At 42.9% G+C, this 20674-nt stretch overlaps 1 protein-coding gene across 1 annotated transcript in view; it reads right to left on the bottom strand.

The window, feature by feature from the left end:
* Positions 1-20674, bottom strand: part of cdh23 (cadherin-related 23) — a 688999-nt gene that overhangs the window by 210086 nt on the left and 458239 nt on the right. Inside the window, exons 16-21 of the mRNA XM_064931960.1 lie at positions 18865-18970; positions 18412-18539; positions 15608-15680; positions 14125-14241; positions 13424-13536; positions 6113-6220 (exon numbers count right to left, since the gene is read on the bottom strand). Coding sequence (XP_064788032.1) covers positions 6113-6220; positions 13424-13536; positions 14125-14241; positions 15608-15680; positions 18412-18539; positions 18865-18970 — 645 coding nt within the window. The remainder of the gene's footprint in view (positions 1-6112; positions 6221-13423; positions 13537-14124; positions 14242-15607; positions 15681-18411; positions 18540-18864; positions 18971-20674) is intronic.

The raw sequence follows: 20674 nt of genomic DNA on the forward strand, positions 1-20674 counted from the left end.
CAATAATCCCAAAAGTGCAAAATGCGCTCACCCCATCGAGCTAAAGCAAGCTTACCCCCTACAATGTAAAGGAAATATCAAGTTATGGTTGATCAAATCAATATTTCCTTCTGTGTGACGCATCGGTCTCAGTGCTAGAGGCGTCACTACAGCCACCCTGGTTTGAATCCAGGCTGTATCACAATTGACTGTGATTGGGAGTCCCATAGGGCGTTCGCACAATTGGCCCAGCATTGTCAGGGTTTGGGCGGTATAGGCAGTCATTGTAAAGAAGAACAAATTCTTAACTGACTTGCCTAGTTAAATAAAGGTCAAATAAAAAATAATCAAGTATTTCTAGGGAAGTGGAGGTAGTGGCCAAGGACAATGAATGTCTGATGCGGAAAAAATGGGTGCAGAGCATCACCAACCACCTCTACTGGTCGACGAGTACTGGAGCATGTGGTGAACAGAGGGTAGCAAGGGGACATCCCTTTTCAATCACTTGCCGAATGACCACACACATGACGATCCTATAATGATACTACTCATTTCTAGTCCAACGACCAAAACATTATTCCAACGACCAAATTTTCAACCAGAACTCTGCCCTGGAAGGCTTCCACAGCCTCATTCTAAGGTTTACGCCCAATATAGTGTTTTTTCCAACTTTGGAATCCTGTGCAGGTATATTACGTCACAAAAGTGAGTTTTTCATCATCTGTAATGCGCAATGACTAATTTTTCCTAAACAAACCCTTATCATTTTAGGCTGAACCTGGCAGCCATACATATCAATGAGAACACCAACTGCAGCCAGGCATCCACCATTTGTCTGGTGCCCGCATCGCAGTCATTGTTGTTTTCATTACTAATAATAACTTTGGAAATGTGTGCATTTTTATCAATGTAAGTGCATTATTTCGTTATAGTTTCTGTATGTCGTGGTATGTAATTTCTACTGTAGCTCACTGTATGTATGGAGCATAACATATTTGTGTATATTCCTTATAACCACGAACACGCAAGGTAACGTTACTCATTTCATAACCTTTATGGTGCTATATTGAATTTTCCTTATGTAAGCTAGCTACATTCTTCTATTAGCTCTATAAAGCAATGCTAATTGCATCAGAGAAGTATTAGCTTGTGTTGTATTTTGAAGCCACCCTGGCCTTAGAATGCTGCGCCACTTGGGAGTCATAAGGCACGGGACTACAATGCAATATATTATTTTTATAGAAGTGTTATGTTACTTCTTTGTAATATTGTTTTATTGCTATATCTTGATATTGTATTCTAATGACTAATAATTCCTCTTTATTCTGTACTTTCAGAATACACACACACAAAAATTTTTTGCCAATATTTTTTTTACCTTTATTTAAACAGGCAAGTCAGTTAAGAACAAATTCTTATTTTCAATGACGGCCTGGGAACAGTGGGTTAACTGACTGTTCAGGGGCCAAGCGACAGATTTGTACCTTGTCAGCTCGGGGGTTTGAACTCGCAACCTTCCGGTTACTAGACCAACGCTCTAACCACTAGGCTACCCTGCCTCCCCTTATCATGGACCTGGACATCTTTGGACCTGAAGATTGAGGCCAGCTTTTAACAGTTTTACTGGATGAAAACATAGCAAGAAAACACAGGCCAATATGTAATAGTTGTCTATTTTATTGCAGTATTGGTGGTGGTTGGTTGAACAACAACATCAACAAACTTGTTTTACTAGAGGGGAAAAAACCTGAATATGCATAACCTGTATTTCATGTTCATGCAGTGACTGAACATCAACTGCATTTCCACCCTCCCCCTCTAAAGGCATAGTATCATGGCAGGTCACCTGTCAGGTCAGTCAGTCAGTAATTGCTGCACATGTGTTCAATAGTGCTTGAGCATATGATACACCCCAAAGCATGGTGAAACACAGAGGTGTATCACAAGCTACACACATCTATTTTGTCAACTTCCTCTGCCTCCTCCTCCTGCTGCCAGGCAGGCAGACTTTGCTGGGCCTCCCTGTGCGACGACCTTGAGCAGCACTTTGAGGGACTTCACAGGGAAAATGCCGTGCAGTGAGGCGTAGGGGATTGTATGCAGCAGGACAGCCCCCAGTGGATGGGCGCCGAGGGGTGTGGTGCTCCTCCAGCAGCTCTCTCATGAGGTTCTCTCTATACTTTTGGTCGGTAATTACTTTACCTATGAGGGAGTGGGGAGGATGAGGGAAAGGAGATATTGTCACAATAATTGCGCAATGGAGCTGTATGTGAACTGTACGTCCAATTACAAAAAAATACCTTGTTCAGTAATCATCTCACCTGTTAGTTTGTGGTGAATTATGTGGCCATTGAGGACAGCAATGTCGATCAGATGGAAAAAATATCTTCTATACCACTTGGTAGTTTTCCGAGTGAATTCCACAAAGCTGTTCATCATGTCCACCTTATCCACTGCCCCCATTTTGAGGTTATAGTCAAACACAGTCTGGTGTGATCTTTCTCTCTCCCATCAGGTGGTCCACCTTCCCTGTGGCCGACATGGTTCCTGTATGTAAAGTGGAGGGGACATGGACGTCTCGTTTGTCATGCCACTTTACTGCCAGCTGTTGACCATTCTCCTTGAACTCCACCTCCCCTCTCTGCATCTTCCTGCTTCCGAATGCCGACATCCTCTTCCTGTTTGACCTGACTGTGCCACAGGCCCCTGTGCTGTTGGAGAGCAGATGCTGGAAGAGTGTGGGACTGCTGTACCAATTGTCCACATACAAAGTGTGTCCCTTGCCAAGATGAGGAGCCAGCATGGTCATCACCACAGACCTGGACACACCAAGCCCATCATAATGTTGGATGACAGTGGTGGACCCTGTGTAAACTATAATGTCCTGCACAAACCTGTCTTCAAGTCGCACATGACAAAGAACTTGACCTGTTTTGGAGGGTATATATTGACAGAACGCCAGCCTACCTTTCCATAACATCAGGGATTCATCAATGCATAGGTCCTTGTATGGCACAAAGACCCAACCAAATGCTGATGTCAGGCTGGTAAGAACATGTCTTATTTTGTGTAACGGGTCATTTAGGTTGGCAGTAGCATTGTTGACGAAATGCAGGCATCGCATGCAGAACTAGGAAGCGGTCTTGGGAAAAGAGGGTGGCAAAGAAGGGAGTTGCAAACATAGGATCTGTGCTCCAGTATTCTCTTTGGGAGTTCTTCTTTACTATTCCCATGAGGAATGTCACCAGGGAAGTATACATTTCACTAATTGTGGTTGTCACACATTTAGCGAGTTTCCTCTCTCTTCTACTGTAGCTCCAAGGCATAGCGATTGGTCTCTTCTACTATGTCTCCCATCACGTCTGTCAGAAACAACTTGAAGCACTCTGCCTCAGATGGAAAAAGCAAGGGGCTTTGCACTCCAGGCTGGGACTCAAAGCAAACAGCAAGGCCAAGAGGGGTGAAATGACTGGCAGCCTTCCAGCTAGCACAGAACTCCTGTACTTCATCCATTATCGGTCTGCCTCCATCACCAACAGCATCTTCAAAGGGACCGGGGACTTCATCAGTGGACAAGGGGTCCTCAGATTCAGGGTTCTCAATGGCCACAAGGTTGGGGGGCAGCTCCTCACTGTCACTGTCAGAATCTGATTCCTGACTTTCATACTCAGACTCATTGTCAGAATTTTAAAAAAAAAATCTACAGAATTTCCACATTTGTGAGTTGTCTCCTTTTGAAAGACATTGCTAATGCCACAGCTTAGCTCACTCGCTACATACATGAACAACAACACTGAATGGCTGAGTGAGAGTGAGGTGTAAGGTGATTGACTGCTGGCACGCTCCACTTGTATCGCTTGTATCAATAAATCACTATCAGAAAAAGTTGTGATACTTATTTATACATTTACTGTTTTATTCACATGTTTTCAATTACTGGTGACAAAACATGCATTCCGATTAATGGACACGTGTGTAAAACACTTTTTTGAAGTTTGTACTGATTATGATGAGCTTAGCTAATTCCAGCTATGTGTAGAGCCAAGTTTGTTGACATACAATGCATTCTGGGTTTTCACGTAATCGTTTGTCAGACCAAGGATGTTATAAAAAAAGAGGTCAGTAAAGGTTCACTCATTTTACGAGATCTTCCGGAAGGGAGTGGTGGGATGTGAACGATGGTAGATGACACACCCCCTTTAACATGCATACTATAAACAGACCAAACTCATCTTTGGTTTCTGTGAAAAAACAAACATGGCAATGCGCAGAACCTACCCAGCGTCGGATTACTTTCGATTTCTAGAAAGTGTTTTACTCAATTATTTCGATCAATGGTGAGGTCACCCGTGATGTGATTAATTATACATAATAATTGCTATTAGTTAATTCATATTGTAGTTTCTGTCAGCCGAGAGTTATAAAAATATGACTGCTTGTGATACGTCAATCTTTCCTCAGTTAGCACGAGGACAAATGAGGCCTACATTTTTTTGGTTTGGATGATTGTGTTTTACTGTATCTACTTCTGTGAATGTCTGAACATTGCATCCAAAAATTAACTGCTCACATTCTGGACATAATTGCAAAAATTGCTGAAGCTGGAGACTTATATTTCCCTTACTAACTTTAAACATCAGCTATCTGAGCAGCTAATCGATCACTGCAGCTGTACATAGCCCATCTACCTACCTCATCCCCATATTGTTTTTATTTACTTTTCTGCTCTTTGCACACCAGTATTTCTACTTGTACATCACCATCTGCTCATCTATCACTCCAGTGTTAATTTGCTAAACTGTAATTACTTCACTACTATGGCCTATTTATTGCCTTACCTCCTCACGCCATTTGCACACACTGTATATAGACTTTTCTTTCCTATTGTATTGACTGTACGCTTGTTTATTCCAAGTGTAACTCTGTTTTGTTGTTTGTGTCACACTGCTTTGCTTTATATTGGTCAGGTCGCAGTTATAAATGAGAACGTGTTCTCAACTAGCCTACCTGGTTAAATAAAGGTGAAAAAAATGAAAAAAATTGTAAGGACTGTGTTTTTGCAAAATGTTTCTGAAAAAAACGTGTGCCCAGCTCAAATGCTGATTGTTGTGTCATACCTAAACTGGATGTTTTTTCTAACCACACTAATCACACCGCTTTGATCTTATGCTACAGGGACCACTGTAGAATGATCACACCTGTGTGTTGGCACGTATGAAAAGGTTAATAGCGTACAAATATTATGGGTGAGGTTTTGGTCATTCAAAGACTATTTTTATTTGGGAAATAGGATAATTGTGCGGAACCTTTAAACATTTAAACTGGGACCATGAGTATCAGTCAATCGTTACAACTCATTACTGTAGCCTATGCTATTTAATAAACTATAGTATCAATCAACAATGGACTAGAATAAGAATATTCCGTGACCCAGACGTATTGGAGTTGTTGACAACGCAAAGACCATCAATAACCTACAGAACTTGAGACAAACGCATGCAGTATTAAGCCATGGAACGTGTTGATTGAAAACCAAGCCCCTTTGCCACCGACAGCTATTGTGCTCATAATTCCTGCAGTGAAAATAGCAAAAATATTTCTGATACACCCTCTGACCTATAGCGCTACCGCCAGTGATTTACCATTGTGTCAGGTTTGTTAAAATAGAGCCCCTCTGAGTTGATTTGCACTGTGGGAAATGTATTGTATATATATATATATAATGTATTGTACAGTGGGTTAGGTCTAAATATGCTGAAATTAAGTCTTTGTCTGTCAGCAGAATTCGCCTTACCTGTAGAAGTGTCTCTAAATCCCTGAACTGTAATCCATTTAGTAAGTTTCCTCAGGCTACACATTGTACAGCACAGTTAATTTATTTCCACCGGAATACTCCAAAGTCATATCTGATCTAAGGGAGAAGCATTCAAATGCATTTAAAGTTCCTAGTCCCTTTCAGTTTCGTTTTTATTTAATAAAAAAACAAACAATTATTTAACCTTTATTTAACTAGGCAAGTCAGAACAGGAAAAATAATATCCACAAAAAAGTCAGTGATCTGTCTGTCTTGTCTACAAGCCAAAGCATATCTTTGGGGGTCAGGGCATCAAAGGTCAAGGAAGGCTGAACTCACAGAGATTACGTCAGTGTCCATGGGGCTCATCTCCACCACGTTGGCATGGTAGGGCTCATCTCGCCACATAGGGGCATTGTCGTTGATGTCCAGGACGGTGATGTTCACCTGGAGGGAGGAGAAGAAAGGGTTGATGAATGTTCTGATTTCAGTTTAAGGCATAGAGATAGAAGAGGGAGAGAAAGTGAAAAGAAGCATCTAAATCAGGCCTAGGCAAAATCAGGCCTATGCGGCCCGCGACCTGATTCAATACGGCCCACGGAATCATGCTCAGATCACATAAATAATTTGCGATAGTAAAGTTTTGAAAAAAAACCCACATTTGTTATTCAAATTAAAAATTCCAATGAATACTCGCCTTTGTGTAACGATTTAACTCCCACCGCTTGTGGGAGATTTATTTTGAAGACACGTATAAATAACAACTGCACGAGGACAGACAGTGACTGACAGGCTGACACACACATCACAGTTACAAATAGTCGCTCGCTAGAAATTGCTAAAAAATGTGTTTTTCAAAGATTTCAATGAAAAGGAAAGTAGACATTGAACGTAGGGTGTTCCAGCAATATTTCCAGCAATATTTATTTATTGTGGTATCAGGAAACGCTGTGTGCTTAGTGTGCAAAGAGAGCGTCACTGTCTTGAGAGACAACCACTTGTCCTGACACAGACGAAGCATGCAGAGAAATATAGGAATATGTCTTCGAAGCAGAGTGCATCGAAGGTGTTGATTTCTCAGTTGCAATAGCAGCAAGGACCTTTCACAAAACTGCATTAAGCAAATTACAGAATTGCGAGAACTAGCTATGTACTGTCCCACAAAATTGCTAAACATAATAGCAAGCCATTAGCTGAGGGGGCGAATTCATTGAATAATGAGTTGAGTTGAGTTTATTTTTATTTTTACAGGGACAGTGCACATTAATCAACGTTTCAGTAAAATTGCCGGTTTTAGCCAGCCGGCTAATTTTCAACCGCAGTCCCTGGGCAGGTTATTAAAAACAATTACAATATAGACAATAGCAACATAGAACAAGCAAGACATAGCAACATAGGACAAGCAAGACGTAGCATACAGACAGAGCAACATAGAGCAAAAAGCAGCAAGACAAAATTCATAAAAGCAACAAAGTGTTTCCACACCTCACAAGCTACGGACAACAGACAACATGGAAAGCGGCAACACACAGCTAGGGACCATGTTCACAAATCTGATTGACCTTTAGCCATGTCTTCAAGCATTTTGTGAAAGTGTGATATGTGGTGCAGTTGTGTGTCTGATGGCAGTGTATTCCAGACATGGGAAGCTCTCACAGAGAATGCAGATCTACTAAAGGTGCTTTTCCTTAGGGGAACTATACAGTCACCTCTCATGGCAGACCTTGTGGATCTGCTGCCATATGTCTGGGTTTTCTGTTTAACAAAAATATTGAGTGGAGGGAGAGCCAGGCCATTAAGGATCTTGAATACAAGACATGCGTCTGTGTATTGCACAAGATTTTCCCAACTCAAGAGCTTATGCTTTCTAAGGATGTGACAATGATGATGGCTATTGGGCTTCCTATCAAGCACTCTGAGAGCCTGTTTGTAGACAGACTGAATAGGTTTTAATGTTGTACAGCAAGCTTGGGCCCAACTAGTCAAGCAGTATGTTAAGTGTGGGAGTATCATAGAGTTGAAGTACAGTTTTGCTACCTCTGTAGTCAAACAATTTCGTATAAATCGGAAATTAGCTAGGTTGAATTTAGTTATTTGAATTACCTTTTTCACATGCTTTTTAAAAGAGAGGTTGGACTCAAGTATGATGCCAAGGTACTTAAAATCGGATACCACCTGGAGCTTCTCCCCTGACACATAGACATCTGGCTCAGTAGCATCTGTTGCCCTCTTTGTGAAGAACATGCAAACAGTTTTTTTCACATTGAGATGCAAACACGAGTCACTGAGCCACTTTGTAACCTGGACCATTACAGTAGTGAGTTCTTGTGCAGCTTGTTGTTTGCTCTTTGCATGCACATATATCACTGTATCATCTGCATACATTTGAACTTCAGACCCAGTACAGACAGAAGGCAGATCATTAATGTACAGGCTGAACAGGAGGGGCCCCAGTATTGACCCTTGGGGCACGCCCACATCATAGCTACGATAGGGCGACAGCTCATTGCTCACTCTGACACACTGAGTTCTGCCTTCAAGGTATGATTTCATCCATCTCAAGGCATCGGGGGAAAAGTTGAACTTTGACAATTTTGTGATGAGAATCTCATGGTTAACAGTATCAAAAGCCTTCCTTAGGTCCAGAAACACAGCCCCAACAGCACCCCCTTTGTCCATCTTGGACTTCACATTTTCCAGAAGAAAGCAGTTGGCCGTTTCTGTGGAGTGTTTCGCTCTGAAGCCAAACTGCATGGAATGTAATGTGAAGGGGCTGTTGTTGAGGTGGGCAATCAGTTGTTCTGCTACACACTTTTCAACAACCTTTGACACCACAGGTAGTATACTAATGGGCCTGTAGTTACTCACGTCAGCAGGGTCGCCTGATTTAAAGATGGCCGTTATTATGGCCGACTTCCATACCCTTGGAAACACACCGAGACCAATAGATGTGTTGGTGACCTTAGTAATGGGGCCAATGAGTGACTCTTTGTAGTTTTTAAGAAAGGTAGAGTCCATCCCAAACACATCTTTGGCTTTAGAGTTCTTTAGTGAGCTAATCACCTTGTTCACCTTTGACTCAGATACCTCCCTTATGATGAAGACAGGTTGAGTGTCATTCACTAGCACTGAGCCCAAGAAACTGGTGGAGGGGTTCTGTGTCAGTGCCCTGACAGAGTCAATAAAGTAGGAATTGAAGGCTATTGCTATTTCGACTGCATCCTGTGTTAGATTGTTATTCACCATGATTTCTAGTCTTTTTGCAGTGTTACTATGGTCTTTCCCTGTTAACGTTTTTAGATTCTCCAATATCAATTTAGAATTTCCCTTTGCTTCACCAATTATGTTAATTAAAAAAGTTTGCCTTGGCCTGTCTGATTTCTTTCACCTTATTTCTCAACATGGTTTATTACTGAACACCAAATCAATCTGTGTTTTAGAGCAACAAGTCACCCTGGTTGGCCCTTTAACTAGCTGTGTAAGGTCAAAGGTATTAGTGATCCGTTTGAGGGTTTTCCTACAACACTTGTCTTCATAATTAATGTTAAAATCTCCCATTAAGATGACCTCTTTCCCAAAATCACATTCCCTAAGCATGGTATTAAACTGATCAAAAAACACACTTTTGGTGGAAGGTGGCCTATACATTCCAATGAGGGTAAAAGACATTTGGGGAGACAGTGTAACGTTCAGGCCGATACATTCTAGTTCATTATCACATGACCACTCAATTTGTTCACATCGGATATGTTCTTTAATGTAAATCATCACACCCCCTCCTCTTCCTTCAATCCTGTCTCTCCTGAAAACATTGTAGCCAGGCACAATCAAAGCAGCATATGGAGAGTGTTTATGGAGCCATGTCTCTGAGAGGCAGAGAGAGAGTCAAGGTTGGAGTCTGTGAGTAGATGTTGAATTTGATCACTTTTTGGAATGACACTACGAATGTTCAAGTGCCCCCCTAGTAGTCCCTTGGGCTTAGCTCGTGGGTCCCAGATGACTCGAGAGTGATTGACACACTGAAAAAAAAAAAAAAAAAAGTTAAATTTTCTGTGTTTTCTGACGGCTGGGTTTAGGCCGTTTTGTTTCGTTTTGATTAGGGGCAGTTCGGTAGCGCAATTAACAATCCCTCCCGCCTGCACTGGATGCGGGGAACATTTAATTGACTCTGCAGGAATACTAGGCCCCGACAAGAAAGAGAGGTTTGAAAATGTTTCCCTGTCAAGACGAACAGTGACACGGCATATGGAACAACAGTTGAAAGACAAGGTAAAGGATTTCACCTCTTTCTCCTTGGCCCTGGGATGAGAGCTGATCCACGTGCAGTTGTTGTTATTCTTACGAGGCGCAACCCCAGATTTTGAAATTACATAGGAGCTTGCTTCAGTGCAGTCAATGAAGAGCACAACCACAGGGATGTCACGGCAGATTTCCTCCTCTTCCTCTGAAGAGGTGAAACAAGGATCGGACCAATACGCTCCGGACTGAAGGGGCAGCTCCGGACTGAAGGGCAGCTCCGGACTGAAGGGCAGCTCCGGACTGGCTGACGGCTTTGGCGGATCCTGGCTGACTGGCGGCTCTGGCGGATCCTGGCTGACTGGCAGCTCTGGCGGATCCTGGCGGATCGTGGCAGCTCTGGACAGGCGGGAGACTCTAGCAGCTCTGGACAGGCGGGAGACTCTAGCAGCTCTGGACAGGCGGGAGACTCTAGCAGCTCTGGACAGGCGGGAGACTCTAGCAGCTCTGGACAGGCGGGAGACTCTAGCAGCTCTGGACAGGCGGGAGACTCTAGCAGCTCTGGACAGGTGGGAGACTCTAGCAGCTCTGGACAGACGAGGCGTACTGTAGGCCTGGTACCGGTGCTGGTGGTACTGGGCCGAGGACACGCACCTCAGGGCGAGTGCGGGGAGGAGGAACAGGGAGTACTGGGCTCTGTACACGCACAGGAAGCCTGGTGCGGGGAGCTGCCACCGGAGGGCTGGTGCGTGGAGGTGGCACTGGATAGACCGGACCGTGCAAGCGCACTGGAGCTCTTGAGCACCGAACCTGCCCAACCTCACCTGGTGGTCGCTCCCAGTCGCCCTGCCAGTGCGGTGAGGTGGAATAGCCCGCACTGGGCTGTGCAGGCGAACCGGGGACACCATGCGTAAGGCTGGTGCCATGTACGCCGGCACAAGGAGATGCACTGGAGACCAGATGCATAGAGCCGGCTTCATAGCACTTGGCTCGATGCCCACTCTAGCCCGGCCGATACGAGGAGCTGGTATGTACCGCACCGGGCTATGCACCCGCACTGGGGACACGGTGCTCCCCACAGCATAACATGGTGCCTGCCCGGTCTCTCTTGCCCTCCGGTAAGCACAAGAAGTTGGCGCAGGTCTCCTACCTGGCTTCGCCACACTTCCTGTGTTCCCCCCCAATATATTTTTGGGGCTGACTCTCGGGCTTCCATCCGCGCCGCCGTGCTGCCTCCTCAAACCAGCGCCTCTCCGCTTCGCTGCCTCCAGCTCTTCTTTGGGGAGGCGATATTCTCCTGGCTGTGCCCAGGGTCCTTTCCCGTCTAGGATCTCCTCCCAAGTCCAGAAGTTCTGATTGCGCTGCTCTTGCTGCCGCTGCCTGTCACCACGCCGCTTGGTCCTGTTGTGGTGGGTGATTCTGTCATGGCAGATTTCCTCCTCTTCCTCTGAAGAGGTGAAACAAGGATCGGACCAATACGCAGCGTGGTAGATGTCCATGGTTTTTAATAAGAAAAACTAAACATGAACACAAATACAAAATAATAAAGTAAACTGGAAACGAAACAGTCCCGTGTGGCACAAACACTGACACAGGAAACAATCACCCACCAAATACCCAAAGAATATGGCTGCCTAAATATGGTTCCCAATCAGAGAAAACGATAGACAGCTAACTCTAATTGAGAACCAATCTAGGCAACCATAGACATACAATTACCTAGACAGGAAACAGCCCCATAAACTTACAAAACCCCTAGACATGCCAACACCCTAGATGAGACAAAAACCATACATCACCCATGTCACACCCTGGCCTAACCAAAATAATTAAAAAAAACAAAGATAACTAAGGCCAGGGCGTGACAAGGGAAATATTTATTGGAGGAGGTTAATACGTGTGTGACAAAGCTGGGACTGAGTTTTGAAAAGTTATCCAGTGTGATCACCGATGGGTGCCCAAACTTGAAAGGAAAAAACGTTGGCCTTTTGAAAAGGATACAAGATCAAGTAGCTGAGGTGAACCCAAATCAGAAAATGATTTTCCTGCATTGCATTATTCATCAGGAGGTGCTCTGAAAATGTGTTCTGAAAATGAGCAATGTTGTGGATACGGTCACTAAAGTGGCAAACTTCATAAGAGCAAACTCTTTAAACCACAGGCAGGTTATCTAACTGTTGGAAGAGACAGAGTCAGGTCATGCAGAATTCCCCTACCACTCAAACGTGAGATGGCTGCGTTTGGGGAAGGTGCTTAAAAGGGTGTGGGTCCTGAAGTCAGAGATTGCTGAGTTTTTGAAAATGAAAGAAAAATATGTGGATTTCCCTCAACTGCAAGATAAAGAATGGTTGGTTTATTTTGCCTTCACTGTGGACATCATGGCCCTCATGAATGAACTGAATTCCAAACTACAAGGGAAGGGCCTTTTTGCACATCAGATGTACAGCCTTGTCAAAGCCTTCAAGGGAAAATTACTCCTCCTGACCCACCAAGTAGAAGCCAACAATCTTACCCACCTTCCGACACTACGAGTCTGTTCCCTATCAGATGACCAGCGGGAGGAGTATACATCGCTGCTGCGTGCTTTGAGCTGTGAGTTATCTCGTCGGTTTGAGGTTTTCAAAGTGTTGGAAAATGACATGCTTTGGGTTTCTTCTCCTTTTACCTTCAATGTGGATAACGCTCCCACTGACCTGCAACTTGAGCTCATTGATCTTCAGTCTGATGGAGTGATTGGAGAACTATTCAAAACAATATCACTGACGAGGTTCTATGCATCTCTCGATGAACACAACTTTACAAAGATTAGGAGTCATGTTCAGAAGATGCGTGTACTGTTTGGGTCAACCTATGTATGTGAACAGACATTTTAAGTGATGAAATAGTCAAGGCACAGATCATCTGACTCACCTCTCAGCAATCCTGCGCATAGCGACGTCAGAAACTATACTTGACTTCACTGCTCTAGTCAATGCCCATCAGATGCTTCACTCCTCACACTGATTGAGTAGTTCAAATGTAGTGTTGAGCGCTCTCTCTCGTTCTTGTGTTTTTGTGCATACCCGTTAACACTGTCCGTGGTGCAAATGCACAGTGTACATTGTACATTTCCCTCTGTGTAGTTCATTGCATGTTTAATAATGAAACTACCTACCAAAAGGAGAACATGGATGTGGTTTATTTCTGTGCATGTAAAACAAGTAAAATAAGTAGCATATCTGGATGTGTTTTACAGTAGATATATGTGTCAACATGGTCATACACATGATGTATAATCCTGTAATATGATTATGGCCCGCGATGACAAAAATATATTCTAATGTGGCCCTCCGAAGAAAATAATTGCCCAGGTCTGATCTAAATGCTTGAGAACAATAAGAAACATGAAGAGGCATGAAAATGACGATGGGTTACCGTGGCAATGCCAGTTTTTTGCAGTGGCCCCACCCCTCCATCCACTGCTCTGACAATAAGGATATACTCCGACTTCAGCTCTCTGTCCAGTAAGGCTGTAGTGGTGATCTCTCCTGAAACACACACACAGTAATATATAGGTCAAACACACATCTGACACTACACAAGCATGTACAAAAACACACTCGCTTTCTTGCATTTACGCATGCTCATACACATGCAGGTCCGCACACTCAAACACACACACACAGACACCCACACACATAGGGCCAGACATAGTGATTTGGAAGCCCCAGGCAGAGGCCACTCTGAGATCCCGTCCCAGAGCCTTTTGGAGGCCCTAAGCGAGATTTGGAATGCAGGTCAGGACCCCAAACGGCGAGAGGGGGTCCGCTGGAGGTGCCGTTTGTGCCCGGACGGTAATTCAGCCGTGATTACTTCAAGGTTTAGGGTAGCTGGCTAGACTAACTCATCTAGCACTCTATAAAATGTTAGCTGACATGACTAATTGAGTGACAGTCAATGACTGCACCACAACACTTTTAAATTGCAACCTTCCTTGTGTATTCTACGATTCTAATAGCCAGTAATTTGACACCCCGACTTCCCAGAAAAATTCAATCACGAGGCCCTCTGATGATTTGAGGCCCCAGGCAATTGCCTTAGTTGCCTAAATGTTAAGTCCGCCACTGCACACACACCTGAGCGAGTGTTGAGGCGGAACTGGGAGGAGCCCTGTAGGGAGTAAATGAGGGAGGCCTGTCCAAACTCTCGGGATGCATCCAGATCAGTGGCATTCACAAACACAACTGTCGCCCCTGAGGAAGAGAGACGGATGAGGAGTGAGCAAAAGAGAGGGGAAGAGAGAAGAAGGGATATCAAGGAGGATGGGGAGAGAAGTTAAGGGATATGAGGAGTGAAAGAGAGAAGGGGGAACAAGAAAGGGGGATCTCAGTGAGAAAGCGGGAGAGAAAGGGGTGGTAATTCAGAGTGAAAGTGAGAGAGGGAGACAGAGTAGTGAGAAAGAGAGAAACACAGAAAAAGAACAACAGAACACAGACAGCCAGTGGAGAGAGAAGAATAATTATAATTATAAAAACTGAACTTTCTATCCCCCCTTTCCACTGAAGGATAGTGGCAGTGAGTGGGTTTATAGATTAGGGGATTATCAGCTTGTTTGGCATTGTGGTCCAAGCCTGGCAGAGCCATGGTCAATAATACCCAGGGAAGGGGATGAGAGCCTGGCAGAGGCTGAGTCCAGAGGCCTGGTGTTAGCTAGCTAAATTAGCCCCATGATCCAGCCTCACAGTCCACCAGCCCCACTTTGCTTTCAAATCAGCCCTCCAGTGTATATATATGTGTGTGTGTGTGTGTGTGTGTGTGTGTGTGTGTGTGTGTGTGTGTGTGTGTGCGTGTGCGTGCGTGCGTGCGTGCGTGCGTGTGAGTGTGTGTGTGTGTGTCTGAACTATTTGCCAAGCTCCGCAGAAGCTTTGACGGACGAGGGGGTAGTCAAATATCTAATTTCCTCCAGCGATTGGAAACAAATCTATTGTCTGGGATGAAAGAGTCCACTGAATACATTCATGAGAATGAATAAGCATTATCGGCTATTCTGCTCTGTATAGCGATAGTCATTTAACTGCACTGTCTCGCTAAGCACTTAAAAATACTATACAAATCTACACAAAAAGATAAGACAAGTTAAGAAAAAGAAAAATACATTTAAAAAATGGACAAATAAAAAACGGACACAAAGCAAAGAAAGGAATATAATTGAAAGAGCTAATGTTTAAGAAAATCAAGGTAAAGGGTAAGAAGTGATAGGTTGTGACTTGGTCATTGAATTACTGTATTATTATTTTAAAAGGCAATTGTAATGATCTATGTCAAAGCTTTTTGAATTGAACAGAGGGAATTTATAGTCACCCAGTCTCAGCCATTGACCTCATTGTAACACCAGGGCTGTGTCTGAAAACATGACTAGCTGTCAAATCCTTGCTTCCTCTGTCCTTGTTTCCTCCACTCCAGGCCTTTCTCCCAAAGTGCATTGGAGGATGGAGGAAGCAGGGTTTTTTGACAGCTAGTAAGGTTTTTAGACACAACCCAGCTGTCGTCGACTCCAACTGGAGATACATACAATTATTTATGTAATAAAGTTGTTCTATTTCTATGACTACAACGCACCTGCAATGATGTCCTCATGGATCTTGGCAATGTAGGATGGCTTGCTGAACTTTGGTGGGTTGTCATTTTCATCCTAAGGTGAGAATGTGAGCAAAGAAAATAGACTAAGTCTTCACAATCACATGTACAGTAAATAGACTTACTTACTCAATTTGTTCTTAACTGACTTGCCTAGTAAAATAAAGGTAAAATGAAAAAATAAAAAAAATAAACAATGAATAAACACATGTTTCTTTAAGTTTCTTATGTTTCTTTAAGTGTAAATGTATTGTGTGGGAGTAGTAATGTTGTTGATATATTTGTATCCCGTTTTCTGGGGTCTGTAGGGATAATAATGGAATAGTAAGTTTGTCCAACAGTGGATATTAAGGCTGTGACATTTCTCTGTTTCATTATTATGGTTCTGATTACCAACATATCGTACCAGCAGGGTTTTAGACATCCAGTTTACAGTGTGTGTATCTGTGTGTGTGTGTGTGTGTGTTAGTGTGTAGGTACAGTTGAAGTCGGAAGTTTACATACACCTTAGCCAAATACATTTTAACTCAGTTTTTCACAATTCCTGACATTTAATCCTCGTAAAAAATCCCTGTTTTAGGTCAGTTAGGATCACCACTTTATTTTAAGAATGTGAAATGTCAGAATAATAGGAGAGAAAATGATTAATTTCAGTTTTTATTTCTTTCATCACATTCCCAGTGGGTCAGAAGTTTACATACACTCAATTAGTATTTAGTAGCGTTTTCTTTAAATTGTTTAACAGCCTTCCACAAGCTTCCCACAATACGTTGGGTGAATTTTGGCCCATTCCTCCTGACAGAGCTGGTGTAACAGACCTCCTTGTTCGCACATGCTTTTAAAGTTCTGCCTAATTTTTTTTATATAGGATTGAGGTCAGGGCTTTGTGACGGCCACTCCAATACCTTGACTTTGTTGTCCTTAAGCCATTTTGCCACAACTTTGGAAGTATGCTTGAGGTTATTGGTCATTTGGAAGACCCATTTGCAACCAAGCTTTAACTTCCTGACTGATGTCTTGGTGTATGTAATCTTCTGACCCACTAATATTGTGATACAGTGAATTATAAATGAAATAATCTGTCTGTAAACAATTGTTGGAAAAATTACTTGTGTCATGCACAAAGTAGATGTCCTAGCCGTCTTGCCAAAACTATAGTTTGGCAATTGGGCGCGCTATTTATCCAAAAATGAAAAGAAAATCACTTTTGGATAAATAGCGTGCCCAATTTCAACTTCCTGCTACTCATGCCAAGATTATAAGATACGCATATTATTCATGGGTTTGGATAGAAAACACTCTGAAGTTTCTAAAACTGTTTGAATCATGTCTGTGAGTATAAACAAAACTTTTGTAGCAGTCAAAACCCCGAGGACTAACTGTTCAGAAACATTTTTCCCCCTCCCTGTTCCCTGTATTGTCTTTGCCATGGGATATTTCATAGGAACCTATTTTCAGTTCCTACCGCTTACACTGGATGTCGCCAGTCTTTGGAATTTGGTTGAGGTTATTCCTTTGTGCAATGAAGAAGTAGGCCAACTCGGAACTGGGGACACTTTTGTGAGTTGCACAAGACGTGAAAAGCAGCGCTGGTTTGTTTTCTTTCCTGTATTGAATACAGATTGCCCTGTCTACAATTTGATCGATTATTAACGTTTAAAAATACCTAACGTTGTATTACAAAAGTAGTTTGAAATATTTTGGCAAAGTTTATAGGCAACTTTTGAAATATTTTGTAGTGACGTTGCGTTTTTGTAAGCTGTTTTTTCTGGATCAAACACGCTTTATAAATGGACATGTTTCTCTATGTAAGGATGTACAGAGAATGTTAAACCTTTTAAGGATCGTACCCTTTTTTTCCATTTTCACCTAAAACATCATACCCAAATCTAACTGCCGGTAGCTCAGGACCTGAAGCAATGATAAGCACATTCTTGATACCATTTGAGAGGAAACACTTTGAAGTTTGTGGAAAGGTGAAATTTATGTAGGAGAATATAACACATTAGATCTGGTAAAAGATAATACAAACCAAAAAACATGTTGTTTTTTTTTAAATGCAAGATGAAGGCCATACTTTCAGAAATGAGTCTAGGTGTAAGTTAGATTGTGGGTGTGGAGCCAGAGACAGCAGAGGGGTCAAACTGTAGATCCAAGTTCCTACATTTGAACATAAAAATAGATCTATGTCGGCTCTGCCTATCATTGTGAAGCAGAATTCACCAAGTGGTGGATTGTTCACCCACTAATAGGGAACGTGAGCTGGGTTTAGACCATCGTGAGACAACGTAGTTTTACCCTGGGACCCTCAAGTTGACAAATCAGAGCAAGATTACTGAATGTAAGTACATTATTTACCTTCAGAGGTGAATATATCAAACCAGTTGCTGTGATATTTTTTTTTGTAGTTGTGCACTCTCCTCAAGCAGTAGCATGACATTTTTTTTCACTGCAATAGCTACTGTTGATTGGACACTGCAGTTAGATTAACAATAACTTAACCTTTCTGCCCATATAAGACATGTCTATGTACTGGAAAGTTGGCTGTTGTGTACAATGTCATTCTAGTCACATTAGCGCACGTTAGCAACAACCGTCCCGTTTAGGGACACCCATCCCACAGAGTTTAAAATTGAGAAATTATTTATATCTAAAGTTTCCATTTTCAAATTATAAATTCAAGTAAGTTCCTGAATTGACTAACTTCCATTCGAATTGAACCCAATCCTGGTACATGAGTTTTGGATGAAACTATTAGAAAGCATAAAGGGGGGTGATGTACTGACAAACAGCTCCACGGTGACAGAGACACTGCTGTTGAGGGCTGGGTTCCCCCCATCTTTGGCCATCACAGTCAGGTAGATCAGTCCTTCAGGGACCATCTCGTAGTCCAGTGGGCTGTTCACACTGATCACTGAGGAGAGGAGAGGGTAGGAGAGACGAGAGAGGGAGAGCTTGGCGAGAGAAGAGTGCTGAGGACGTGTGTGATGCTAAGGACTGTAGAGCCAGCAGGGTTTACAGCAGGAGCATGACATAACACAGCAACTTTGTATTCTAGTTAGGCCTACATACAAAATATGTACAGTACTTAGTGTAAAAATTGCTAATAATGTCAATTGCCAAAAATCACAATGAATGTGTATTATGTTAAGCCTTACTCAAAGGTTGAGGTTACTCAAAAGAAGCATCATTTCAATATGTATGTGCATGTGTGTGTGTTTATTTGTGTGTATGCTGACCTGCGTAGCCCTCCACCATGATAATTCTGAAGTAACTACGGAATACAGATGCTGATGTGATGGTGTAGGTCAGGAAGTTGTTAGGGGGAGAGTCTTCATCTGTAGCCTGAGAAAGAAAGAGAGTGATTAGTTATGACTTTTTATTTTATTTTATTACAATGTGTATAACTCAAGTGCAGTTGCAACATTGAAGCCTTTGCAATATTTACTCAATGTTTATCATGCCAATAAAGCAATTTGTATATGAATTTGACTGAGCGAGAAGGGGGGTAGGAAGGGAGAGAGAGTGACTGACTTAGTGAGTGATTGAGTCAGAGATAATATCTCTCGGAGGACCTGAGCCCTAGGACCATGCCACAGGACTACCTGGCATGATGACTCCTTTCTGTCCCCAGTCCACCTGGCCATGCTGCTGCTCCAGTTTCAACTGTTCTGCCTGCGGCTATGGAACCCTGACCTGTTCACCGGACGTGCTACCTGTCCCAGACCTGCTGTTTTCAACTCTCTAGAGACAGCAGGAGCGGTATAGAAACTCTCAATGATTGGCTATGAAAAGCCAACTGACATTTACTCCTGAGGTGCTGACTTGTTACACCCTCAACAACTACTGTGATTATTATTATTTGACCATGCTGGTCATTTATGAACATTTGAACATCTTGGCCATGTTCTGTTATAATCTCCACCCGGCACAGCCAGAAGAGGACTGGCCACCCCTCATAGCCTGGTTCCTCTCTAGGTTTCTTCCTAGGTTTTAGCCTTTCTAGGGAGTTTTTCCTAGCCACCGTGCTTCTACACTTGCATTGCTTGCTGTTTGGGGTTTTTAGGCTGGGTTTCTGTACAGCACTTTGATATATCAGCTGATGTAAGAAGGGCTATATAAATACATTTGATTTGATTTGATAATGTGATTTCACATGGATGAGACAGATGCTACAGTACAGTGTTACAGTGTTGGAACCTGTGGATAAGACATCAGGCTGTGAGCCAGTCAGTGTGTTATTGGACAGATTAGAACCAACGCCCAGTGTTAATATTGGGTGAACACAGCAAACAGGGAACAGACAGAAGTGTGTGTGTGTGTGTGTGTGTGTGTCCAATTCTAGGTTAATCGACACAACTACATCTGACATACATCTGATAAAGCATTAATCATAAGGCAGTGAGAGTCATTGGAGATTCCTAGGGAATCATTATGGGTTGGACATGTTGACAAATGCTGACTTGGGAACATATGCAAAAATGTTATGATTATGTAGAGATTTTATTGGTAACTTCTCACTGGAAAGTGCTACACTTGTCTCTCTCAATTTAATTCAATTTTCTCTATATATCTCTTTCTCTAACATGATCACCTTCGCTCTCCTCTCTCGCTCTATCTCTCACTCTATCTCTCTTCAAATACTTTATGATAAGGCATTCACTCTCCAACCAACTGAGAAGAGAGAAAGATAAACAAAGAGAAGGGAAAGAGGGAAGAAGACGGGTAAAAGAAGAAAGGTAGAGGAAAGGAGAGGCGGAAGCGTGGAAAAAGAGACTGGAAGGCATGAGATGTGGGAGGCAAAGGCAAAGCACTGTTGTAGAGAGAAAGAGACAGGGAGAGACAGTTCCCCCTTCCCCATAATTTCTCTCCCTCTGTTCCTTTCTCTTTTGGCTTCACACTACCCCTTCTTCTCTTGCTCTCTGTCTCTTTTTCCAGGGTGCGTTCTCATAGCATGTGCAGATTGTGGACTTCAGGAAACAGCAGAGGGAACACCCCCCTATCCACATCGATGGAACGGTAGTGGAGAGAGCAGCAAGTTTTAAGTTC

Source organism: Oncorhynchus masou, chromosome 23 (assembly GCF_036934945.1).
Source record: "Oncorhynchus masou masou isolate Uvic2021 chromosome 23, UVic_Omas_1.1, whole genome shotgun sequence".
In the NCBI taxonomy this organism is placed as follows: Eukaryota; Metazoa; Chordata; class Actinopteri; order Salmoniformes; family Salmonidae; genus Oncorhynchus; species Oncorhynchus masou.